A 22,033-nucleotide genomic window follows, 5' to 3' on the forward strand; every position below is an offset into this window, starting at 1 on the left:
TCATTAGAAAGTTCATGTTGTCCACCATCGTGTTGAATTTTAAAGTTGAACATCACGCGTCTGTTTACACTAGCAGGCGGCGTGTGAAATTAGGTCCACTGTATCCATCCATTTACGCCCCAACGGCGCCGGCTGCAGTCCCACCGACAGCCGCCAGGGCGGCCTCCCCGCCCGCCTCCTACGTGGAACCTCCGGACCCGCACAGCCCGTGACGCGCGCCCGGGACGTAGGTGTAGACGGCGAACAAAAGCCGAGCCCTGCGGCCCAGGTGGCTCCTCAGTAGGAGCTCGCCCGGTCCCGCCCGGCAGGCCTCGCACCTGCGCACCCTCCTGCCCCGCGGCCTTCTTCGCCGCGAAGCCGACGAACGCGGAGGCCGGGGCACGGCGGGCCCGGCCCAGCCCTTCCGACAGGCGGGCGCCGGGATCGGGGACCCGCAGTCGCCTCCATCTTGACCGGCGGAGCGGGAGTGGCGTCCGGGCCGGACCCCGTCGCGTCGGCTGGGCCCAGGTTCGCAGCCGGCAGCGGGCGCCGTCTCCACCGCGGGGTCCAGCCCCGGCTTCCTGGGACTAGTCGGAGTTGCCCCCAGTTCCCCCCCACGGCCCCGACAAGATGGAGGACGTCGTCTCCTCCCTCAGCCATGACGGGAGCGAGGGACGCCTCCCCACGGGGCTGAGGAGAGGGGAAGCGCCTCCAACCCTAGGAGCGCGTGGGGCCCCCCGCCGGCCTTCCAGATCCCGGCTCCCGCCCCCTTCGCCGAAGCCCCTGCTCTTCCAGCCCTCACGGGGCTCCCAGACACTGGACAGGGAGGGCTTGGGGGACATCGAGGCCGCGGCGCTCCTGAGGAGGCGGCGCTCGTAGCCGTTGCGAGGGCAGGTGGCCCGGATCAGGTCTTCGGGCCGCCGGGGCTCGACAGCGCCCAGCCCCAGGGGCCGAGCCGCGGCCGGTGCTGCGGGAACCGGAGTCGGCGGCCCGACCCTGACGGGCCGGGCCACGGTGGGGGCGGGGCAGGGGGGGGGGGAATGGAATGGAGGCGCGGGGGTGTGGCCTGCGGCTGACGGACAGAACATCGGACCACCCCCTCAACGGGGGGTCCTGAAGGAAGGCGGACGCAGCCAATGGGCGTCCCCGAGGCGCCCAGCCCGCCCTCCCCGGCCGCCAGTGAGGGCGCAGGGGGCGGGGCCTGCCGGGTCGGGCCGCGCCGCCGCGGCCACCGCCTCCGCCTCCTCACCAGCGCTAAAGCCGGGACTGGACCGAGCGGAGTTGCGCGTGTTGCCGAAGGGGGGTGGGCCGGGGGCGGGGAGGTTCGTTCCGCGGAGCCGCAGCCAGAACCGGGTGAGGCTTGTCCCCGCCGTGTCTCCAGTCCAGGGCCGCCGACAGTGGGGGTGGCCGGGAGCGGCGCAGCCTCCGGAGGCGGAGGCGCCGGGAGGCGGAGATGGGTGAGGGCGGCCTCCGAAGCCTCCCACCGACCCGGGACGAGCGCCCCGCGGCGCGGCCGCCGTCGCCGCTGCCGCTTCGGGGCCTCTGGCTGCCGGCGGCTCCGCTGATGTCCCAGGCGCGTTGGCGGGCGGCCCGCGGGCTGCGGGAGTGCGGGCGCGGCTGCGAGGGCGGAGTGAGGCAGCCGCCGGTGGCGGGGGTCGCCCGGGGCCGCCCGGGGCGGGGGCCGGCTGTGGGGGTCGCGCGGTGTGGGGGTGGGGTGGGTGGGGGAGGGGCGCCTCCGTGGGGGCTCGGGGTCCCGATAGCGCTCTCCCAGCGACGGCGCGAGGTCCCCGAGTTTGGGGGCGAGGGAGCGGGCCCCCCGCGCCGGTCCCCTCCTCGGCCGCCCCGGCCCCGGCGCGCGCGCGGCTCGGCTCCGCACGTATTGTTTGGCTGGGTCTCTAATGGCGGACGGGGAGGCAGCGCTGCCGGTCGCCGACTGCGGGGGGGCAAGTCTCGAGCCCCGGGCAAGAGCCGGGGGCACAGGCGGGGGGTTTCCGCCCCGCGGAGACGCGGGCTCTCCCCAGCCCGGCGTGGGTGCGGGCGCGGCGGAGACGGCGCTGGGCGGGCCGATCCGGGGGATCGGAGTCGCTGCTGGCGTCGAGGCTGCGCTCGCCCTTCCCTTACCCCTCCCCCCTCCCCCCCCCCACCGGAGCAGGCCTGAAGCCCTCCGCCTCCTCCCCCCAGGGTTTGCCTTTCACGTGGGTTTTGGTCCCAAATAAAAATTTTATGCCGTTTTGCTCTACTTTACGTTGGAGGGGATTGTTGGTGCCTGGCTAGGGAGCAATAATCGAAGGTCCGAACCTCCTTGACCTCTTATTCCGTTCTCTGCCTCCTTCTGGTGGAAAAGGTTTGGTTCTCCCACCTGGTTAGATGTTGTTGATCCATTTTTTCATTTTTTCTCTTATCCCAGGACCAGGAGTTGAATTCATCCTTACCTGGTGCATCTTTGGCTGAGCGTGAGGAGGACAACACCCCGATTGTGAGTCTTTTGCCCCTAATTTGATGCTCCTAGAAGACGTTGGCAGGTTAATGTAGGGCCTCGGCCTGGGGACCGGTGCGTCCCCGTTGTTTTGAGGGGGAGGAGCTTCCCCCTGGGTGGCACTGCCCCCGGGGCGCAGCCTGGATAATGGCTGGTGAGGCAGCTGGGAGTGGGCGCTGCTGTTTGCACCGCTGCAGAGAGCGCTCCTGCTGCAATACCAACCTCAGCAACCAGACGACGGGCTCCTGCAGCTGCTCACGTTACCCGGGAGGAGGGGTGGAGGAAGGAGGGCATATTGCTGGCGCCCTCTAGAGTTCCAGGGTGGGAATTGAAGTCGTTTCGTTTGACGCCTGGTCTGCAACCATCTTTTAACACTTTCTCTTCCTTTTCAATGGAGAATTGATTGAAGGGGTTGGAGAAGCAAAAAGACGGATTTAGCTGTGAGTGTGTGATGTAAAACACAAATTTTGACTCTTAGGGTTCATGAGTTGGTGGATGTCTTTGAAGTGTTTGCTTAGGAAAGGCATGAGGCCCCCTCCTCCTGTTGTCGTACTTTATCACCTAGTTCCCTGCTCTGGTTACTCTTAGCCCCAAATCTTTTGTGATGCTTAGTGTTCCCTTGAGTTATTCCTGACGTGTTACCTGAGAGTTATCGTTTAATGCTTGCCATTTATCGGTTTTAAAGTAGCCTCGTAATGTGCTAGACAGTAAGATAAACATAACGGGTCATTTTCCATCCGTTGTAATGAGTTACAAAATATCAGTGAAGTTACTGTTAAGGACACATTATATCTCTGGAGCCCACCGATAGTTAACTTGCAGATCTCTGTCAAAGGTGAGTCATGAGTATGGTCGCTTATGCTTAAATATTAAGTCTCAAATGGGTCAAAAAATAATAGACAATGAACACAAACTGAATACTGATTGTGAAGGATGATGTGAGGATGGCAACTTGTATTAAGCAAATACCACTTTAGGCAGGTCCCCGGTGCTTTCATGTATTATTTCCTTTAAGGAAATCTTGGCAAATGGCCTGCAGGGTCATAAAAATAGCATGTATTGAGCCTGTATTGTATGCTAGCATAAGTTTTTTTTCTTTAAAGTTACTATGACAACTATCAACTTTATGAGGGAGAATAGTATATTGAACCTCTGTGTACCTATCATTTACATTCTACAATTATCAACACATGTCCAGACTAATTTTTAACATATTAAATAGTTTAATCTTTATAAAAACTTAGTGTTTTTATTCCTAATTCTTAGAGGAGGAAACAGGCATAAGCAGATAACCCAGGTAGTAGTATTTGTTTAAACAGGATTTGAACTTAACCAGTTTTGGTTACAGGCCTGAGTTCAGCAGCTGTGGTGTCCTGTTTTATTTGTAAATTTTCATTTTTTAAATTTATTTATTTTTAAATCTTTGGGCCACACTAAGGCCTGTAGGATCTTAGTTCTGTGATCAGGGATCAAACCTGTGCCCTCTGCATTGGCAGTGTGGAGTTCTAGCCACTGGATTTCTAGGGAAGTCCTTTGTGTTGTCCTGTTTTAAAGTATATAATATGCTTGTTTCACAGATTTAGAAATTGAAATTGAAAAAACTGGAAGTTACAGTCTTTTCAGCCTGTATTCTTTTCCTGAAGAGTGGGTAAACAAATATGGAATGTTAAATCTTACTGAGTATCTTTAAGAAAAAATAGTAGTACCACAGTTATCAATTAGATAACTATTAGATAATTATTTGACTGGTTTTAAACTAATAGGGTCTATTTGAATCAGAAATAATATATTCTTCTTTCAGTGTGTATGTGTGCAATTTAGTATCTACTTCTTAAATACTGTAACTTAAAATGAATATAACTTCTTTAATAAGTTTAAAGGTCTTTTCAGGCATTAAATCATTCAGATATAGTGGATCAGGGATTAAATCTTTCAACTATCAATAGATGGGTAAAGCTTATATTATCACCACATATTTTCCCAGAAGATTTACCATTCTAAAATTTTTCTTTGTATTTATTTGTGATGTCGGTGGAGGAAGGTTAATTGGTTATGTTAAGTACACATTTGAAGATGAGGGCATACAAAATGTATAATCTGGCCTTTCCTGTAATGTCAACATATGTATACTAATGAAAGCTAAGATTCTTTCAAATACAGTTGACCCTTGAACTACATGGATTTGAATTGTGGGTCCACTTATGCCTGGATTTTTTTTTTAATAGTGCTGCAGGCAGTTGGATCTGCTGATATGAAGAAACTCAGTAAAAGGGAGGCCCAACTATAATTTGTACACGGATGTACTTTTTTCTGACTGCACTGTGCAGCATGTGTGATCTTAGTTCCCAAACCAGGTATTGAACTTGTGACCCTTGTAGTGGAAGCTCGGAGTCCTAACCACTCACATCAGGGAAGTCTCAGTTTTTGAAGGGATGTGGTTCTTGTTTTCCTTAACGATTTAGCTCAGAATTAAAAATTCTTTTACTTAAAAGCATCAACTAATGGTGCTTTAATGCACCAGGCAAAAAGATAACCTGACAATTTTAAATTCACTTTGATTAAATCAGAGTTCTTTATTAATGTAAATTTATCGTACACTTAATGTGAGTTAGGTACCTTTAGTTGTACTTATGAAGTATTTTGATATTTAAAAATACTTCACATGTTTATGGTACCTTCTTTAGTGCATCCTTAATAGTATGTGTTCCTCCTTCTGTCCTTTGTCACACAGTTGAGGGAAAGGGAGAGTGGCCCTGCTTTTCTGAATTCTCCTCTAGGTTCTCTTGCGCTGGACTCTTGTACCCCATGTGGGGGGACAACTCTGAGTACTCAGATGTCACACCGATGCTGACAGTGAACATTTTAGAGCTTTCTGTGGGTATGGAGCTTGATATACCATCTTCGTACAACACTGTTCCTATTTTTAGAAGTTTTATTGTATGTTGCCCTTGTTTGAGGTGCATAGTGCCTTACTAATGCATTTGAGGCAAAGTGAATCCTTACCTTTAGTCAGATGCTGTGTTGTAACTGTTATGTAAAGAATATGTATGCATGCTAGAACTCTATTGTTGTCAAAAGGTGTGGTATAATTAGAAATTTTGTATCTTTTTCTAGGCATTCATATCTGTCTACTGGTAATATTCATACATATATTATGTTGAATAACACTTACTATAAGGGGACGTTGACATATTCACCTTGCATGTTTTATTTAAGCAATGCAAGATGAGCCTAAACCCAAGTGCTTTTTCCCGTTGGATTAACAGTATTTTATGTAGGGCATTTTAAGTTAGGAAGCAAGTATGCTGAGACAGTGTGTTGATTCCATGTATTTTCCGTTTTTGATTTCAGTTGGTTAATTTTTTTCTATTCCTGTCAGAGCACAAATTGGGATTTTAGAATTGAACAGAACTTTTAAGATATTCTCTGGTGGCTGAGATGGTAAATAATCTGCCTGAAATTCTGGGGACCTGGGTTTGATCCCTGGCTTGGGAATATGCCCTGGAGAAGAGAACGGCTACCCACTCCAGTAGTCTATCCCAGAGAATTCCATGGACAGAGGAGCCTGGCAGGCTACATACAGTCCATGGGGTCACAAAGAGTCAGACGGGACCAAGCCACTTTGACTTTCACTTTAAGATATTCAAATCTCAAAGTTCTTATGGACAGCTCCAATATGTGAAAACTATAAATTTTCATTGAGAAAGTTACTGTTGCTGATAAGTCACTTCAGTCGTGTCCGACTCTGCACGACCCCATAGACGGCAGCCCACTAGGCTCCCCCGTCCCTGGGATTCTCCAGGCAAGAACACTGGAGTGGGTTGCCATTTCCTTCTCCAATGCATGCAAGTGAAAAGTGAAAGTGAAGTCGCTCAGTCGTGTCCGACTCTTAGCGACCCTGTGGACTGCAGCCCACCAGGCTCCTCCATCCATGGGATTTTCCAGGCACGAGTACTGGAGTGGGGTGCCATTGCCTTCTCCGAAGTTACTGTCGTGTAAATAATTTTCAACTATGAGGCTCTGGGTAACAATTGTAATTTTTAATTTTTTATTTTGATTGTTTACCTGCAAAAAAAATTGTTTTACATAATCAGAATTGCAAATTTTCATATGTTCAGCTTATTTTTTAAACAAGTCCGTTTATAATCTTAGGTTTCTGTTACTAAAATAGTATTGAGAAGAGAATTTTGAAGGCCAGCACCAAACACTTAACTTGGGGTAACAAGATAAGTTGGTGATCTTAAAAAGTGTGTTAAAAGTTGGATTACAACACATTTGAGCATATCTCTTGTTTTATTGCATATTTTAAGATGTATTTTTTGGATCAAGTTTTATACAACACTTGAAGGACTTTGTAACTGCAAAATAAATTTTTGTGTACTATTGAAGTCTAGGGGCTTCCCTAGTGGCTCAGAGGGTAAAGTGTCTGCCTGCAATGCAGGAGACCTGGGTTTGATTCCTGGCTTGGGAAGATCCCCTGGAGAAGGAAATGGCAACCCACTTCAGTACTGCTGCTGCTGCTGCTGCTTAGTCGCTTCAGTAGTGTCCGACTCTGTGTGAACCCATAGACAGCAGCCCACCAGGCTCCCCTGTCCTTGGGATTCTCCAGGCAAGAACACTGGAGTGGGTTGCCATTTCATTCTCCAGTGCATGAAAGGGAAAAGTGAAAGTGAAGTTGCTCAGTCATGTCCGACTCTTAGCGACCCCATGGACTGCAGCCTACCAGGCTCCTCTGTCTATGGATTTTCCAGGCAAGAATACTGGAGTGGGTTGCCATTGGCTTCTCCGCACTCTAGTACCCTTGCCTGGAAAATCCCATGGACGGAGAAGCTGGTAGGTTACAGTCCATGGGGTCACAAAGAGTCAGACACGACCGAGCGACTTCACTTTCTTTATTGAAGTCTAGAGTTGTAATGTGTAGCAGTTGTTGTTCAGTCTCTTAAGTCATGTCCGACTCTTTGCAAGCCTGTGGATGGCAGCACACTAGGCTCCTCTGTCCTCCAGCATCACCCAGATTTTGCTCAAATTCATATGCATTGAGTGGGTAACACTATCTAACCATCTCGTCCTCTGCCACCCCCTTCTCCTTTTGGCTTCAGTCTTTCACAGTGTTAGTGTCTTTTTCAGTAAGTCAGGTCTTCACATCAGGTATCCAAAGTATTGGAGGTTCAGCATCAGTCCTTCCAATGAATACTCAGGGTTGATTTTATTTAGGGTTGACTGGTTTGACTCTCAGGAGTCTTCTCCAGCACCATAGTTCGAAAGCATTAGTTCTTTGGCATTCAGCTTTCTTTGTGGTTCAGCTCTCACATCCATACATGACTATTAGAAAAACCATAGCTTTGACTGTATGGACCTTTGTTGGCAAAGCGAAGCCTCCACTTTTAAATATGCTGTCTAGGTTTGTCATAGCTTTTCTTCCAAGGAGCAAGCATCTTAATTTCATGGCTGTAGTCACTGTCCACGGTGATTTTGGAGCCCAAGAAAGTAAAATCTGTCTCTGCTTCCACTTTTTCCTTCTATTTTGCCATGAAGTGATGGGACCAGATGCCATGCATGACCTTAGTTTTTTGAATGTTGAATTTTTAGGCAGCTTTTTCACTCTCCTCTTTCACTTTCATCAAGCGGCTCTCTAGTTCCTCTTCACTTTCTGCTATTAGAATGGTATCATCTGAATATCTGAGGTTGTTGATATTTCTCCCAGCAGTCTTGATTCCAGCATGTGATTCATCCAGCCTAGCATTTCACACGATATACTCTGCATGTAAGTTAAATAAACAAGGCAACAGAATACAGCCTTGTCATACTCCTTTCCCAATTTGGAACTGATCAATTGTTTCATGTCCGGTTCTAATTGTTGCTTCTTGACCTGCATACAGGTTTCTTAGGAGACAGGTAGGGTGGTCTGATACTCCCATCTCTTTAAGAACTTTTTCACACTGTGATCCACACAGTCAAAGCTTTGGCATAGTCAGTGAAGCAGGTGTTGAGGTTTTTAAGTTAAGTATTTTAAGTAAGATTGTGATGCACAGCTAGAGGTTTCAGACAGAAAAAAGTTTATGAGGTCCCTCAAGATTTGGATTTTTAAAATAACATTATGATTTTTTTCATTCTCAGCATACTAGTCATTTTGCATATATACTATTATCAACAGCTGACATTTTGGGAACTTCTTTTGTGGTCCAATGGCTAAGACTCCAAGCTCCTAATGCAGGGGCTCAGTTTGATCCCTGGTCAGGGAACTAGATTCCACATGCTGCAACTAAGACCCAATGCAGCCAAATAAATACATAAATAAGCAATTGACATTTTTGATAATCCCTTTCCTTATGTTGCCAAGGTCTTCAGCAGATTAATGTGTGAATTGTACTGACCAGTGTGTTAGGCTGGTCCACAAGCCTCAGTTCTGTGTGGTGGTGGTAGCGCAAGTTCAGCAGAAGTATGAGGAGCCTGTTGTCAGCAGGGTGAGGTCAGGAGGAGCCTTAGAGTGTCAGGTCCAGGGCACATACGCAGACAACCATGTGTGCTCCGTCCTCAGTCCTGTCTGACTCTCTGCCACCTTCGTGGACTGTACCCGCCAGTCTCCTCTGTCCATGGATAGGGATTCTCCAGGCAAGATACTAGAGTGGGTTGCCACGCCCTTCTCCAAGAGATCTTCCCAGCCCAGGGACTGAACCCAAGTCTCCTGCTTGACAGTCGGGTTCTTTTCCACTGAGCCACCTGGGAAGCTAGATACATTAACTTCCCCCAAATGGCAAAGATTGGAGGAGGGGTAGATAAACGGTGAAAGGAAATTCAGATGACTTGGAGTTGGGAGTAGGTGATTTGGGGCTTTGAGACACCTCGACTGAGACGAGTTAATCAGTCTGGGCATTGAGGTTTTATTTAAAATCGGGAGTGGATGAGATCCCCAGAGAAAGTTAAAATTATTTGAAATTATCTTGCAGTTAAAGTTTGACCCTATGGAAAAGAAGAGATTATTCTTTAACTTGGAAATTCTACACTCTAGAGGTAACTTGAATCAATTAATTGATTTATTCATTTATTTACTAAATCAAAAGAGATTAGTTTTTAGATGCTGGCATAGCCCTTGAATGGATTTTTAGTATGTTAATTAAATAATTCCTATCAGCTTCTAAAACCAGAGTAGCATTGTCCCATATCTGATAAAGATATTAAAAGAGATTTTCTTAAAAGGGATTTTGTGGCTAGATGGTAAGCAACATGAAGTCATAATCTGTGTTCATCTATCATCGATCTCCTGGCTCCTTTCCTCACTTGCCCAGAGATTAGTAGTAGTACCAATTTAGTGTGTATTACTCTAAATCCTTCCTGGGCATATATTAACATGTACCTGTAATAATAAATTAAACTTATATGTGCATGTTGAAAACATGTGTGCTATATGCCATATTTTGGCCACCTGATGCAAAGAGCCAACTCATGGGGAAAGACCCTGATGCTGGGAAAGATTGAGGGCAAAAGGAGAAAGGAACAGCAGAGGATGAGATGGTTAGATAGCATCACCAACTTCAATGGACATGAATCTGAGCAAAGTCTGGAGATACTGGAGGACAGAGGAGCCCGGTATACCACAGGTACTGTCAATGGTGCCTCAAAGGTTCAGACACAGACATGACTTAGTGAGTGAACAACAATAAACAACTATATACATCTTCCTGCATCTTGGTTTTTTCACTTTGTAGTATGTCTTAAACATTTTTCTGAGTTAGTATGTAAGGATTTCTTTTTAAAATGCTGTGTGGCACTTCATGACATGCAATTTTTTAGCAGTTCAGATATTCTATTGGTGGACATTTAATCTATTTGGGTTTTTTTGTTATTTACAGTGCTGCATGAAATATATGTGAAGTAGTTTCTTTGGGTTCATGTGTGTTTTCTCTGGGGGAGATTCTGGAGAACCAGTCAGCATGTGGCTCCATGGTAAAGAACCTGCCTGCTAATACAGGAGACAGGGGTTCTATCCCTGGGTCAGCAAGATCTCCCGGAGGAGGAAATAGCAACCCACTCCAGTACTCTTGCCTGGAAAATCCCAGGACAGTTGAGCCTGATTGGCGATAGTCCATGTGGTCCCAAAGACTTGGACATAACCTAGCGACTGAGCATGCACATGTGTATATTACCTGTTTTTATAGACACTGCCAGATTGCTTTCCACTGGACCACAAAACTCACTGCCCTTTCTACTAGTTTTTCCATGTTCTTGCCAACACTGAATGTTATCAAATAGTTAAAGTTTTGTCAGTTTAATTTGTCTTCTTTCTAAAGTATGGAAATCAGTTCTTGTTATTTCAATTACAAGTATATATACATTATATAGCATGTATCTTTTTCATATTTTTGCACCTTATTTATAGTGTTTCTTTGCTATGTAAACATTTTATGATGTAATGGGAAAAATCCATTTCACTATTGCAAGCAATGGGAACAACTATAACAAATATACAAGAATTTTATGAAGGGAATTGTAAAATAATACAGTAAGACATGCAAGAAAACCAGAATGGACAGATTTACATATATCTGAATGGGAAGACTTGAATAATGTAAAAGATTAATTTTTTTGTCTTCAAATATGTCTAAATTCAATGAAATGCTGACTAAATCCCTTAATATTTATAGATACATATGGTACATACAACGATGATTAACTATAGAGAAAATATTTGGATATAGTATACCTAGAGTGGGACTGCTGAATTTTATGGTAATTCCATTTTTCAATTTTTTGAATAACCTCCATTCTGTTGTGAATAGTGGTGGCACCTTTTTACATTCCCAATAGCAGTGCACAAGGAATCACCCTTTCTTCAATCAGCTAACCAATTTCCCTTCACTAATATTGTTACTTTTTGTTTATTTTGATAGTAGCCATCCTGATGGATGTGATAGCTTTCCTGGTTTGATTTGCATATCCCTAATGACTGATTATGTTGAACATCATTAGAAAGAATTTGAGAAAGAACAGTGTTAATTCTTCTTTAAATGTCTGGTAGACTTCACCTGGTGAATTTCTTTATTGGGAGTTTTTTGATTACTTATTCAGTCTCTTTGCATGTTATAATTCAGATTTTGTGTTTCTTCTTGAGTCAGTTTTTGTAGTTTGTGTTAAAAATTTACCCGTTTTTAAAATTTTTTTATTTTGGGTTGTCCAGTTTTTTGGCATATAATTGCGAAATTATATTCAGTCATTTCTATAAAGTCAGTAGTGATACCTTATTAATATTTCTGATTTTTTTTAAAAAAAATTATATTTGTTATGCTAGTCACATGTCAATTTCTTTCTCTTTTGGTTGCACTGCTTGGTTTGTGCGATCTTAGTTCTTGGACCAGGGATCTAACGTGGGCCCTGGCAGTGAAAGGGTCAAGTCCTAACCACCGGACCACCAGAGAATTCTCTTTGTTTCTGATTTTAATAACTTTAGAGAATTTTTTCCTTGTCAGTCTAGCTAAAGGTTTGTTAATTTTTTCAAGGAGCCACATGTTTGTAATTTTGTGTTTCCTCTATTTTTTCTTTTATTAAAACATTTTTTTTCACTCTTTTTTTCCCCCCTTTTTATTTTGTACTGGATTGTGTGTGTGTGTGTGTGTGTGTGAAGTTGCCTCAGTCGTGTCCAACTCTTTGTGACCCTATGGACTGTACAGGCTCTGTCCATGGGATTCTCCAGGCAAGAATATTGGTGTGGGTTGCCATGCCCTCCTTCAGGGCATCTACCGGACCCAGCAATCAAACCCATGTCTCTTATGTCTCCTGCATTGGCAGGCAGATTCTTTGCTTCTAGCGCCACCTGGGAAGCCCTTCCTTTATTTTTCTGTTCTTTGTTTTGTGTATCTGTGCACTGATCTTTATTACTGCATTCTTTCTGCTAGTTTTAGTTTATTTAGCTCTTTTTCTGATTTCTTAAGGTGTAAAGTTTATTGGTTTGAGATTTTTAATGTAGGTGTTAATAGCAGTAAGTTTTCTGCTGAATAAAACTTTCACTGCATCCCTTAAGTTTCAATTTGTTGTGTTTTTGTCTTCTTTTGTCTCATGAGTATTTTCTCATTTCCCAAGTTTCTCTTTTTAATCAGGGCTTTAAAAATTATTTATTTATTTTTGCCTGTGCTGGCTCTTTGTTGCTCTGTGGGCTACTCTCTAGATGTGGTGCTCGGGCCTTCTCTTGTTGTGAAGCACAGGCTTTAGGGTGTGCGGGCCTCGGTAGTTGCAGTTCCCAGGCTCTAGAGCTAGGCTCAGTAGTTGTAGCTCAAGTGCTTAGTTGCTTTGTGTCATGTGGGATCTTCTTGGATCAGGGATTGAACCTGTGTCCCCTGTATTTACAGATGGATTCTTTACCATTGGGCCACTGGGGAAGCCCTCTTGTTAGCTTTTTTGACTTAAAGTTTATTTTGTCCAATATCTACACATCCACTAACTGCATTTCTGTTTTGGGTATTATATGCATGGGGTATCTTTTCTATCCTACTTTCAATCTCCTTGTATTTTTTTTTATCTAAGATGAGTCTCTTCTAGATAGAATATAGATGGATCATGTGTGTCTTTTTATCCAGCCTAAACTCTTTCAGTAATTTAGTCTATTTACATTTAAAGTAATTGTTCGAAAGGAGTAAGGAGAAGTTTACCTCCACCATTTTGTGACTTGTTTTCTGTTTGTCTTAAATCCGCAACCCCCCCATTTCTTTTATTATCACCTTCTCTTGTGTTTAATTTTTTCTAGTGTACCATTTTGATTCCTTTCTTTCCTGATTAGTTTATAATTATTTTTATAATGGTTACTTTGAGGATTAAAACAAGAATCTTAGTATTACAACAGCTTACTAGGAATGATACTCTTCATTTGAACAATCTGTGAATGCTCTGCCTGTTACACATCTCTGTCCTTCCCTTTAAATTAGGTTTGTTGCCAATAACATCTTTATATGTGTGTGTTCATTAACGTTGATAATTATTGTTGTATGCTTTTGCCTTTTAAATCATAGGGCGATAAGTAGTTATAAACCAAAGGTACATTAATACTGGCTTCCTGTTGCTTTTTTTAAATGTATTCATTTGTGTTCTGTATTTCTTAGAGCTTCAACTTACTCTGTAGTTTGTATTTTTGCTTGAAGAATTCCCTTTAGCATTTCATATTGGGTAGGTCTGCAGGTAATAAATTCACCTTTGTTTTTCTGGGGAATGTCTTAATTTCTCATGTTTGTTGGAGGAATATTTTGTTGGATATAGAATTTTTGGTTGACAGATTTTTTCCCCACCATTTTAAATATCATGCCATAGCTTTTCACATCCATGATTTTGGATGAGAAATCTGGTGATGAGGATCCATTGCATATGATGAGTCACTTCTCTCTTACTTCAAAATTCTCTTTTACTGTTGGGTCCACAGTTTGATTATTACTGGTCTTGGTATGGCCATCTTGGAATTGAGCTTCTTGGGTGTATGTGTTTATCCTCGTTATATTCATCATATTTGGGTAGTTTATAGCCATTATTTCTTCAAATATGTTTTTTGTTCTTTTCTGTCTCTTTTTGTTACATATATTGGTGCACATAGTGGTGTTTCACAGATTCTTAGGCTCTATTCATTTTTCTTCATTCTTGTTTTCTTGCTCTTCAGACTGGATAATTTTAATTATTCTGCCTTTCATTTTACTGATTCTTCTGCTTGCTTAGATCTGCTGTTAATCCCCTCTAGTGACTTTTTTCATTTCTGCTATTAAAGTTTTCATCTCCAGGATTTTTTTTTTTTTTTTTTTTTTAATTGAAGTAAAATTGATTTACAGTGTTGTATTAGTTTCAGGTATACAGTGAAGTGATTTTAGTTTTATATATATATTCTTATTTGTATTCTTTTCTATTATAAGTTATTGTAAGATATTGACTGTAGTTCCCTGTGCTTTACAGTGGGTCCTTGTTTATTTTATATATAGTGTGTATCTATGTGGTTTTTTTTTTAAAGACTTTTTTTTCCCCCCTGTGTACCATTTTTAAAGTCTTTACTAGATTTGTTACAGTGTTGCTTCTGTTTTAATATTTTGGTTTTTTGGCCAGGAGACGGTATGAGATCTTAGCTGCTTAGATTCCTTATCAGGATTGAACCCACTGCATTGGAAGTTGAAGTCTTAAACCACTGGACTGCCAGAGAAGTCCCAATACTGTGTATTTGTTAATTCCAAACTAACTTATCCACCTCCATCCCCCTTTCCCTTTTGGTAACCATAAGTTTATCTTGTGTCTATGAGTCTAAATTTGTATCATTTTTTAGATTCTACAAGTGATGTCATATGACATTTGTCTTTATCTGACTTCCCTCATTTAGTATGATAATCTCTAGGTCCGTCTGTGTTGATGTGAATTCTTTCTTCTGACTGAGTAATATTTTACTGTGTATATATCCACCATATCTGTATTCATTTCCCTGTCAGTAGACACTTAGATTGCTTCCATATCTTGGCTCTTGTGAATAGTGCTACTATGAGCATTGAGGTGCATACATGTCTTCTCTAGTTTGAGTTTTCATCTTTTCCAGATGTGTGCTCAGAAGTAGGATTGCTGGATCATATGATAGCTCTATTTTTAGTTTTTTTTTAAGGAACCTCTATACTGTTTTCTATAGTGGCAGCACTAGTCTGTATTCCCACCAACAGTGTAGGCGGGTTCCCTTTTGTCCACACCCTCTCCAGTTGTTTGTTTACTTTTTTGGGGGTTGCACCACAGGGCCTGCAGGATCTCAGTTCCCTAACCAGAGATTAAACTCATGCCCCCTGCATTGGAAGCACAGGGTTAGATAGTGGCAGTGGTTAGGTGTAAAGTCCTAACCACTGGACCACCAGGGAATTCCCAGGGATTTTTATTTTAAAAAAGTTTAATTTGTCATACTGCCTCAGAACTATTATAGGTGCCATAAACACATGTTGAATAATAGCCTTTACTGTAGAGACAAATTTGCCTTAGCTTTCTTTGCACCTCCTTTGGTACCTAGAAAGCTTGGGCTCATCAGTGAGAAAATGATGAATGAATATTTTTCTTGAATCATTTGAAATGCTTTCTTTGTGATTTTCATTGAAAGTTAACCAGATTTTCTTAGCTACTACTAATACTTTATTGTAATGAGTGTCAACATTTTATTTATTGGCCATGCCATGTGGCATGTGGGATCTTAGTTCCCTGACCAGGGATAGAACTAATGCCCCCTGAATTGGAAACACAGAATCTTAACCAACTGGACCATCAGGGAAATCCCAAACATTTTATTTTTTAACTACCTTTTCTTTTTTTCACGAGAACATCAAGTATTGGGGTTAATTGATTCTCATGGAATCAAAGACCAAGTAAAGCTGTGAAAGCATTTATAATTTATGACGATTGTCTCAGTCTACTTGGGCTGGTATAACAGAAGTACCAGAGACAATAGACCTTCATGTCTCAAAGTTCTGGAGGCTGGAAAGTCCATGGTTGGGGCTTCTGCAGACCAGGTGCTGGTGAGGGCTTGCTTCCTGTTCACAGACAGGCTTCCCTCTTTGTGCTGTGTCCTCATGTGGTGGGAGAGGGAGCTTTCTGGTGTCTTTTATAAAACAGTCACTCATCTCACTCAGGAGGGCCCCCCCACCTTCCTGACTTAATCTCCTTGTAGAGGCCTCGCCTCCTTATACCATCTCATGAATTTGAAGGGGGAACACAAGCATGTGGTCCATAACAGTGAAGCAGTATCACAAGGAAGCCTAAAAATGAATTAGAAACTTAACCAAAATCTTGAGGTACAGACAAAACTGCCTGGTGATTGTTAGGAGTTAACAATGTGTTAATTGATTTTCACATTCAGTTATCTTTTTAAATTCTAAGAAAAACCGTAAAATAAATGCCATTTATTTTAGGGAAAATTGAAGCCCAGAAAACTGAAGTTATTTACTTGGTGTTAAATAGATAATTAGAATTGATTTAGTATAGAAAAGTGGCTGAAGGGAATAGATTTTATTTGGAGAAGGTAGAAGTGACCAACTTGAATTAGATTGTCTTTTCTTTATAGGGCTCAGTGAGTGGTAGTTGAAGCATATTCTCTGTGGCGTATAGAAGTGACCACATTTATAGTCTAGGATTTGGAAAGAACTGTTATGTGTGAGTAATTACTCTGTTTTGAAGCGTGGATTACTGCAGAGAACTGTGCAGCAAGGGAAGTCTCCTCTCCCCACGGTTACACTGGGAGGAGACATGAGGGGATACCTCACGGCCACCAGAGGGCACTGTCTTAAGCCCCAGAAATTGTCATCTTGTTTTAGGTATGCTGAAATATAGAAAAGATCCAAAAAACTCATACTTTAAAAGCCTTTGCATTTCTTAAGTTCAGTGGATTTACACCACATTCTTCTGAAAATTGTTATGTTGATGAAGATCCTTCCTTCCTTCTGACAGATAGATGTTAACTACAAGTCCGTTCCATTTGTGTTACATCTCATCTTGCCCTGGCACTTTGGGCTTGATATTTCTTCCTTTTGATACTTGTATTTTTCACATACTGATTTGGTTACTTTTTTATTGAATGGTGTGGTCTTTTTTTTTTTAATTAATAAGAGTTGTGCTATATTATTTTATTGTTTAATACTTAATAACGTATTATATAGTAATTACGAATATTCAGATCCTGACCTCTCCCATTTTCTCACCGTGGTCTTGGCAGCTTACTTTAAGTTGTTTTTGTCTGTGGTATGTGGGATCTTAGTTCCCTGACCAGGGTCAAACCCTTGCCTCCTTCAGTGGTGTCTCTTAACCACTTGACCACCAGGGAAGTCCTGGGCAGTTTACTTTAGATGATTGCATTTTAAAAAAAATCTGTATAAGGGAGATAATGATTTTACTTTTCATTGGGTTGCTTAAATGTTTAATCGTCATGAATATTTGGCACATAATAAGTATTAAATACATGTTAACTATTACTGGATGAATGTACTTGTATTTTAAGAGAACCTAATTGAATCAGTTATTAAATTTTTGAATCAAATGTTATTCAACTTATTTCAGCATTTAAGACTTCCTGTAGCGAGGTTAAAATTTTTTATGTTTACTTAAAGTTAAGTGAAGGCCTTGTATGAAGGTTTCTCCCAGCACATGCTGTTGTTTTACCATAAACAAGTCTTCCTTATTAGGTTAATATAGTATATATTTTAATATTTGAAAGTGTATTTAAAGTGTCTTAGGGAAATTCCCTGGTAGTCCAGTGGTTAGGATTCTGCACTCTCACTGCCAAGGGCCTGGGTTCAGTCACTGGTTAGGGAACTAAGATCCTGAATGCTGCATGGTGCAGCTAAAAAAAAAAATAATAACACTTAAAGTGTCTTAGAGCTTAGAATGATAATTTTTAGGTCTTTGAGTAAGGCAAAATAGTCACCCCTTAAATTTTTAAATGAAATTATCTATTTTCCTTAAAGCAGATATAAATGTGTCTTTTCTCATTTTCCAATATTATATCTTCCATCCTGAAACAAACAGCTTAACAAGAAGAATGAAGAGAGTTGTAGGATCAAGCTTTTTTAAAAAAATAAAAGATTTATTTATTTTTGGCTGTGCTGGGTCTTCATTGCTGTGTGGGCTTTCTCTGTTTGTGGTGTGTGGGCTTCTCATGGTGGTGGCTTCTCTTATAGTGGAGCACATGCTCTATAGTGTGGACTTCAGTCGTTGTGGCTTGTGGGCTCTGTGGTGCTGGCTCAGTAGTTGCGGAGCATGGGTGCAGAATCTCCACTGAACATGGGATCTTCCCGGACCAGGGGCCGAACCTGTGTCCCCTGCATTGGCCGGTGGATCCTAGCCACTAGAGCACCAGGGAAGCCTTGGAGCCAAGCTTTGTGCAGTGTGTGAAGTCCTGACGTTGTCTTGGAACCTTGGGCACTTTTGATTTATATATCTGAGCTACTGCTTTTTCTTAATTGAAGTATTGATTTATGATATTCTGAAAGTTTGAAGTGTACAACATAGTGATTCACAGGTTTTTGTTTTTTTTTTTCTGGCCTGTGGAATTTTAGAATAGTTCCGAGTGGTTGTTTGAGTCCAGGCCTCGGCAGTGAAAGCCTGGGGTCCTAACCACTAGACCATCAAGTGACTCCCAGGTTCATGATTTCTCATGGAAGGGGTGTTGACCTGTTTGGTTTATTGATTTTTCTCAATGCCTCAGACTGTGTCTTGTATATACTGGGTGCTCCATAAATCTTTGTTGAATGCAACTGTTAACCTGACTTGCTGACTTTGGTGAGTTCTTTGCTTGTTTTGTATCTCCTCTCATCCTGTTGCCTTCCATGGACCTGGACCTTGTTCCAGCCATGTTTGGCCTTCACCCTAGTGCTGGAAGTGTCAGCCTTGTTCCCGTTGGGCTTCTTTGGGAGCTGCCCTCACTCCAGTTTCCCAGTTAGCTCTTGCTCATCATTCCAGGTCTCAGTGAAGTGTCACCTGCTCACAGAGGTCTTTGGTCTTTTTTCTTCATCCTGTTACCCATTGTTTTTTCTAAAATTTAAATTTTAACTTAATAAGTGAGAAGTCATGCTCACAAATTCAGAAAATGCACCAAAACACACACTGAATAGTTTCTTCATGCCTGTCAGCCGTCTGTCAGTATGATAATTATTTATTTTAGGGTGATCGTCTTCCGTCCAGAGGCTTTTGTCGCAGTGTAAGCAAATGGCTGTATAGATGAAGCAGTGTTTGTTTGTAAGCTTCTGTGTTATCAGACTGGGTTGAGTGGCCTTATGAGAGAAGAAGGGTTACCAGGCAGTTCACAGTTGGCACTGGGCCCTTAGACCAGGTTTCCACACCTGCACAGCTGCAGTCTTGTCTCCTGTAAAGGTGTAGGGTACAAACCACTTCACGGTCCTGTCTTTCTGCAAATTGACCTGCAGTCTGTACTCACCCTGCATTTTCCCTTCTTGTTTTTTTCCAGTTTAGCCTCTGAGATGAAGGTGATCCATGTTCAGGACTGGGTCTGCTACTATCCGTGCCCATCACCTCATCGTCTATCTGCTCAGTAATTTATTTTTCTCCTTTCTGACTGTTTTACTGTTAACTTGCTGCTATCTCTTTGGCTTCGGCACAGCTCTGCCTGTGTAGTAAGTGCTCAGGAATACGAGTCGACTGTGGCAGAGTCATGAGGAGTTTGGACTGTTGCGGTGAAAACCTGGGGATGCATTCTAGCTGTGTGACTTAGTTAGTTAGCGTCTCTAAGCCACAATTTCTAAGTCATGAACATGGACAAATATTACAGCTGTATCAGGGTTATTTTAAAGATGTAAACAAGGGGCAGATAATATTTTCCTAGGACTATTGTAACAAATTACCACAAACTTAGCAGTTTAAAACTGGAAGTCACAAGTCAGAAATTGGTGGCCTGGGGCTCAAGCCAAGGTGTCACCAGAGCTAAGCTTGCCCGGAGGCTCTGGGGAGGGCTCGCTCCTCACCTACTGTAGGTTTTGGTGCTGTGACATGCTGGGCTGTGTCGTTCCCTCTCCGCAGCCGCCTCTGGTCTCAGTGCCTGTCGTCTCTTCCACCTCTTGATGGGGTACAAGAGGTGTGTGCAGGGCCCACCCAGCCAAGCCCATTTTGAAGTCTTTTCTCATCATCATCTCTGCACAGACCCCCTTTCCTTGTGAGGTAACAGTTACAGGTTCCAGGGCTTAGTATCTGATGTCGTCAGGACTGTTATGCAGCCCGATAGATGGACATGAAGGGCAGGGCAGTGGGCATTTATGCTTTGTGGATGTGATTGGCAAAGATTTCAGATTCTCAGAAGGATTTAATCACGCAGCTACATGGGAGCCAGGGAATGTGAGAACAGTGGATTTAAAAAAAAAAAAGGTAAGCAAAGTTGGAGATTAAATTATGTCATTTTATTCAATACAGTGAATAAGTAGGATAAATATCAAGAGATTGTCGTGATCAGATTTTAGTTATTTTTTTGTTCACATGTGTGTGGAACGATTTATGTATGTTTTCAGTGTTAGAATTTATAGGGTAGGCAGTGGTAGAGAAGAGAAGGTTGCAAATATACTGCATATTCTTATTGAAAATTGTATAATTACCTGTATTTTTATATCGCATGTTATTTTTATATCACATAAACTATATGAAATGATTAGTGAATGAGGGAAGATCACAAAATGGATATCAAGTTTTTCCTGGATCATCGATAAGAATCGTTGTCACTTAGAGTAAGAAAGAAAATAAAAGTACCTTCAAAAAATTCTTTGAATTTGAGTCGCATCAAAAGCCATATACTGACAATTGTAACGTGTGTCTTTTTTCTGTCTCCTTAACAGGGTCTTTGGCATGGACACAGGTTCAGCAGGAGGATTGGAAGTGACTGATCAGACTCCTGTTCTGTTGGGGAGGACGGCCATGGCAGCTAGTCTCACGGATGTAGGAAATTCGTTTAGTGGGCCACCTAATCCTTTAGTGAATAGATCTAATAAATTTCAGAGCTCATCAGTGGAAGACGATGATGATGTTGTGTTTATTGAACCAGTACAACCACCTCCTCCTTGTGCACCAGTGGTGGCTGATCAAAGAACCATAACATTTACATCATCAAAAAATGAAGAGCTGCCAGGAAATGATTCCAAAATTCTTCCTTCCTCAAAAGAATTGGCTTCTCAGAAGGGGAGTGTAAGTGAGACGATTGTCATTGATGATGAGGAGGATATGGAAACAAATCAAGGGCAAGAGAAAAATTCCTCCAATTTTATTGAACGGAGACCATCTGAGTCTAAAAACAGAACCAATGATGTGGATTTCTCCCCTTCCAGTTTTTCAAGAAGTAAGGTAAATGCAGGAATGGGTAATAGTGGTATCACCACAGAACCAGACTCTGAGATTCAGATCGCTAACGTTACGACCTTAGAAACAGGCGTCGGCTCTGTGAGTGATGGCCAGTTAGAACACACTGACGGGAGAGACATGAACCTGATGATCACACACGTAACATCCCTGCAGAATGCCAGCTTGGGAGATGTCTCTAATGGACTGCAGTCAAGTAATTTTGGTGTTAATATGCAAACATACACCCCGTCTTTAACTTCACAGACCAAGACTGCAGTAGGACCTTTCAATCCTGGTAGAATGAATGTGGCAGGAGACGCATTTCAGAACGGAGAGTCTGCAGCTCATCACAACCCTGGTAAGCAGTGAGGGTCCTCTCCCGCTCCCCCTTTAGGGGTTGTTCACAGGCAGATTCTTCTTTCATTGTCCTAATTGGTGCTACTTTGGTTAGTTTACTCATGTAAGATATGTTAATTCTATTGACTTTCAAGTTTCAAATTTTAACTAATAAGAGATGTAAACTATGTATGTAATATTTCTCTGTAGAGTATTGGAAAATTAATCAGAACAAAATACTCTTTATAGTCACCATACTCTAATAATTTGGCATCCTGTTTGTCATGTACTCATTTTATGCTCGTGTGTTTTTAATGGTATGGTTTTAATGTGCAAATAGAGAACGAAAAGATATTTAGTACATGTGAGGAGCAATATAATGTTGTGTAATTGCATTTAGATTTGTGTTTTAATTTTGATTGCCTGTCTGATTTT

The 22,033-nt window shown here is 42.7% G+C and overlaps 1 protein-coding gene across 8 annotated transcripts in view; it reads left to right on the forward strand.

The window, feature by feature from the left end:
* The first annotated feature begins 233 nt into the window (after positions 1–233).
* The window catches only part of ZMYM2 (zinc finger MYM-type containing 2), a 64,392-nt gene continuing 42,592 nt past the window's right edge, over positions 234–22,033 (forward strand). Inside the window, exons 1-4 of one of the 8 annotated variants that reach the window (XM_025262801.3) lie at positions 1,195–1,332; positions 2,387–2,455; positions 20,764–21,265; positions 21,527–21,620. In XM_025262801.3, coding sequence (XP_025118586.1) covers positions 20,774–21,265; positions 21,527–21,620 — 586 coding nt within the window. In that variant the 5' untranslated portion in view covers positions 1,195–1,332; positions 2,387–2,455; positions 20,764–20,773. Of the gene's footprint in view, positions 508–1,194; positions 1,437–1,482; positions 1,553–2,386; positions 2,456–20,763; positions 21,621–22,033 lie in introns of those variants that run through there. The other 7 variants (XM_025262799.2, XM_025262800.2, XM_025262795.3 and 4 more) reach the window with 7 other exon arrangements.

The sequence above is a fragment of the Bubalus bubalis genome, chromosome 13 (assembly GCF_019923935.1).
Source record: "Bubalus bubalis isolate 160015118507 breed Murrah chromosome 13, NDDB_SH_1, whole genome shotgun sequence".
NCBI classification, from domain to species: domain Eukaryota; kingdom Metazoa; phylum Chordata; class Mammalia; order Artiodactyla; family Bovidae; genus Bubalus; species Bubalus bubalis.